The 4,919-nt window shown below is 35.3% G+C and overlaps 1 protein-coding gene and 1 long non-coding RNA gene across 3 annotated transcripts in view; one reads left to right on the top strand and one right to left on the bottom strand.

The window, feature by feature from the left end:
- The window catches only part of LOC106870063 (zinc finger protein ZFP2), a 20,445-nt gene extending 19,401 nt beyond the window's left edge, over positions 1–1,044 (top strand). For both annotated transcript variants that reach the window (XM_052972965.1, XM_052972964.1), the window contains one exon: positions 252–1,044. In XM_052972965.1, coding sequence (XP_052828925.1) covers positions 252–259 — 8 coding nt within the window. In that variant the 3' untranslated portion in view covers positions 260–1,044. The remainder of the gene's footprint in view (positions 1–251) is intronic.
- Positions 1,045–3,549: 2,505 nt separating this feature from the next.
- Positions 3,550–4,919, bottom strand: part of LOC128249417 (uncharacterized) — a 4,667-nt gene continuing 3,297 nt past the window's right edge. The window contains exon 2 of the long non-coding RNA XR_008265526.1: positions 3,550–4,454. This is a non-coding gene — a long non-coding RNA (uncharacterized LOC128249417). The remainder of the gene's footprint in view (positions 4,455–4,919) is intronic.

The following is a 4,919-nucleotide window of genomic DNA, read 5'->3' as shown; positions in this document are numbered from 1 at the left end:
TTTTTCAAAGACTGAAGGTTGTGGTTTGAGAAAGACATGGCTGCTGTTTCTGACAGGTTGAGTGACTGCAAAGAAGCTCTCTAATTAGCTCATAATCCTTCATTAACTTCAACATGCTCCCTCTTAATTAACCAAGAAATCATTATTACTTTCATTATTATTGTTTTTGGTTGTTGTTTTGGTTGTAGTTATTTGTTGTCATCGTCATCATTATCATTATATTTTTTCTTTTTTTTTTTTTTCTTCTTTAGAAACATAAACTGGAATCATTTATCTGAAAACAAAACAAAAAAAAACATAACAAAACAAAAAAAAATAACAACAGTACTGAAAGAGCTGAGGGTTTTGCCTAAGCTTCCAGTTCACCTTTGACCCCCTAGTGGTCATTCTTTCCTTGTTTATTGCCCACTGACAGTGACCAAAGACAACGTTCCTGTGTCTTAGTTCAGTCTTCCCTATTCACGTTGCACGGCAGTTTTGCTCCTGATGGGCCAGTGTATCTATCCTTTCTACCCAGGTTGGCCCACCTGCTACTCTACCACTGCTTTCCGATCATCATGTGAATCATCTACCAGCTTCATCCACAGACCAATCACCAACCTGCACATCAGTCGCCAGCTGCACATTTGTCATCAACCCGCATGTTTGTCATTTGTCTCCAAACTGCACATCTACTTTCATTTCAAGTCATCGACCATCAACATACCTGCTTGGCAGTCATCTACCCATGTACGTGTATGTGCATTTGTATGAATGTATGTATGTATACATGTATGCATGTATGCTTGTGTGTATATATATATGTATACATGTGGGTATATATATAAGTATATGTATGTATAAATACACCTGCATGAACAGCTGTCTGCAAATTCATATAAACACACGCTCAGTAATTGTCAAGGTCATTATATGCTTTATATAAATAAAGCCAATAGAAGTAGCCTCTATGCAGTCGTTTGGTCTGCTAGAAGTAGCAACCAAATTCTTTCAAATTACAACTTCTATGTCTTCAAAAAATGAAGGACCGATTGGATAATGTTCTAGATACACAAAATAATAGGATGCCAATGGCCACACATGGAACACTTGTGATCAGAGACATGTCCAGTCATAGCTGACCCAACTTTAAACACACACATATATATAAAACTATTTTCCAGTAACCAACCACGTCATACTCACATAGCACTGTTCCAGCCCTTTTACATAGCCACCTTGGCCAATGTATTCTCCAATTTGGAGGCCGCTAACAGCAATATATTCATGTAACAATCATCCATCTATCACTATTTATAATAGTTTGGTTCCTGTCCTCTATCTTTTACACAGCCATGTGCCATCAAACCACCTCTACAGAAATACCTATTTGTCATCTCAAAGCTACCTTGCTCACTTAGAAATCATCTGCCTTCTAGGCAACCCTTGTATACTCATCGATCATCCATCCTCTATGCATTCATATATAATCACAACAATGGTCGTCCACCATCCACCTACACGTTGATATATAATTATGTGAGCGCCATGTGTAATGGCTTCCTACACATTCGTATATGAAGACCATCTATATTCTAAATAACCATACATACTCATATGAAAGCTATGGGCCATCTACTTCTTGTACGTTTATATGTACTTAATTGAGGGCTATGTGATCCCCTACATATTTATACACACACCAGATTGGAGCCTGGTGTAGCCATCTGGTTCACCAGTCCTCAGTCAAATCGTCCAACCCATGCTAGCATGGAAAGCAGATGTTAAACGATGATTATGATGATGTATTGGTGTTCTTTATGGCCTGGATATTCATTCCTACTTACTTAAACTTCCTCTTCACTATTTAGAAACCCATATAAACATACATATATATATATTCACACACACACATTTTGGTGGAACAGTAAGAATGAGTACTGAACTCTGCATTGATAGATAAATACTCTCTTTACTTGTGGATTTTCAGCTCTACTTTAGGGGTTTCATACTTTATAGCTTGCAATTTTCAAGCGTTCCAGTTTAAAAAAATTATAATCTGTCGCTGGATTATCTCAGTGAAACAATTGAAGTTTGCAAACTGTAATGCATGAGACTTAAGATAGTGTCAGAAGTCCACAAATAACTATATACACATCTTCACTTGGGGTCACCTATCCTTAAAGTACTCAGGTGGTGGTCATCTGCTGTACCCATTCATCTGCTGATCTTCTTATAGATATGAAAATGACTTATGATGTACATGCATGTATCTGAGAGGATATATGTGTAGTGTGTGTGTGCGTGCTATATACATATATATAGAGAGAGAGAGAGATGGTTATTTGTGTGTGTGCATGTATATGTACATTGTTTTTACATGGGAAGTGATGACTGACCTTCCTCAGCTAATCTGATGAAGAGTTGTTTTAAGCTGAAAGCAGAAAAATAACTCAACTTTTTCATATAAAAACAAAATGTGGTACTTTACTGAAAAATAATGAGTGATCCTTAAATTTATCTTTAACTGATTTTTATATGCAACTACACATAAAAATTAACATATATATACACATACATACACACATATGTATAAACATATATGCTTCAACATATGTATGTTTATATATATATGCATGTGTGTATTTATATACATGTGCGCACTGTATTTACTTGAGTTCAATGCAATCCTAAATATGATACAAACCTCACTTTTTCTTCCTAAAAATCCTCCATCATATATTGTTTCTTACCTTTTATTAAGCTCAAGTATAATCATACCCCTATTTCCTCCAATTTTTGCCCTTGTTTTGTTATCTTGTATGAAATTTATCGCTTTTTACAGAATACATAGACACACACACATTTACTGGTTTCTGTCATTGGACCTTCAAGATTTCTTTGGTCCCAATAATTCGATTTTATTTTATAAACGTTTGTTCATCGAATGCATAAGTTACTGCCTGTCATAAAGGGGTGGAACTTAATGCACCCAATTACAAAGGTACAAATTACATGCACACACAAGGTATATATATATTAAAATAAATCCATGTTACACCAGGACACAATTGTACTTCTGCAAACCGGAGGCATTCATAGCACATGACTAAGAGCTTCACCAGCCATGAAAGAATTCAAGTTTGCTTCGATTTTATACATTCATGACAGCAAAACCACAAAGTATATAAAGAACAGGTGAAAACTTCACAGAATTTAACTGTCTTTTTTTTTTTGTACCAAAACAACTACGAAGTGTACCATCTTTAACCCTTTTGATGCTAACCTGATTGAGACTGTCTCTGGTTCTATTAAACAAACTTCCAGTGTTAAACTGATCTAAATTAATACTTTACATTAAAATTTAATGTTAATTTTATCTTTAGACATCAGCTTAACAAGATCAAAATGATTTTACTGAATACTTCATTATTTTCAAACTTGAATCAGAGACAGGGTATTTCAATCGAAAATATTAAAACAAAAGGGTTTAAAGTGACCTAAATTAAAAATTTCCGTCTAAATTTGATGATAATTTATTTTCCAAACACCAGCGTAATAATGACAAAGTTATTTTACTTAATTCTTTATTATTTTCAAAATTAGTTGAAATAACAGCAGTGTATTTTCAACAGAAATATAGAGACAAAAGAATTATGTCCGATTTGATATCAACCTGTCTGAGACTGTTCCTGGTTCTGTGATATACACTTTCTATTTAAAAGTGATCTGAATTAAAATCTTCCATCTGAATCTTATGTTGATTCATCTTCCAAACACCAGTTTCCTAAGGACAAAGTTATTTTACTAAATTCTTTATTTTCAAAATTAATTGAACCAAAAGCAGCGTATTTCAAAAGAAATATGGGAGCAACTGGGGTAATTATATGACTTTCTCGGAGTGGTTGGCGTTAGGAAGGGCATCCAGCTGTAGAAACTCTTCCAAATCAGATTGGAGCCTGGTGTAGCCATCTGGTTTCACCAGTCCTCAGTCAAATCGTCCAACCCATGCTAGCATGGAAAACGGACGTTAAATGATGATTGATGATTTGACTGAGTAATCTGAATGCTTAAGGGTTAAATACTGAGGTTTTTCTCCCTTTTAGTTCTTACCCTTGGTGTTTGGTCCTGGTTCATGTTTGTCAGTGTCTGGAGGTCTTTGTTGTATTTGGTAGCATGTGGCCCATGCCTGGTGGTCAGAGCGTTCAGCTCACAGTCATATGGTCATGGGACAACATGTCCACTCTGTCAGCCAGTCTTAATTGCAGCCAGTTTGATTTCAATTATAATCTGTACTGTTTGGGACATGCATAAAAACCACAGCTTCACATGAAAGTATACATTCCTGACTTGGTAGAAAATCTGTCATGATGATGATGGTGATGGTGTTGGTGGTCATTGCGGTGGTGGTGGTGGTGGTGGTGATTTTGATGCCCTCTGCACAATGATGATGATGGTGGTAATTAATTTTGCCACTAAAAACAATTAAAAAACAAAAATTAGTAACAATAACAATAAGCAATAATTTATTAATTAGGCATGAAGCCTAAGGTGAGAAGAGTTGGAATTAGAGTGTCTTGGAGACATTAAATATGGAGAGAAAAAAAAATACAATAAAGAAAAGGAAAAACAAGAAATAAAAATTAAATTTTTTAAAAAATGGGGGAGAAAGAGAAATTGGAAGAAAATCTGGAAAAAACCCCAATGGTGGTGGTGGCAGTGGCAGGCATTGGGTGGTGGTGGTGGCAGGAACAGACGAGAAGAGGGGTGGAGGTGGGGGTGCGGTTATTGAAGAAAATTTTTAATGAGATAATAATAATTAAATGAAACGACACATTTCATGACACAGCAGATTAGATGAGCTATTAATTAGCATGTTTTTATGTTTGTTTAGTTTCAGTTTTATTTTAATCTGCAGTTAATTCTAATCTAGCCATCTC

The sequence above is a fragment of the Octopus bimaculoides genome, chromosome 14, assembly GCF_001194135.2.
Source record: "Octopus bimaculoides isolate UCB-OBI-ISO-001 chromosome 14, ASM119413v2, whole genome shotgun sequence".
NCBI classification, from domain to species: domain Eukaryota; kingdom Metazoa; phylum Mollusca; class Cephalopoda; order Octopoda; family Octopodidae; genus Octopus; species Octopus bimaculoides.
This window is presented reverse-complemented; position numbering and strand designations above follow the sequence as displayed.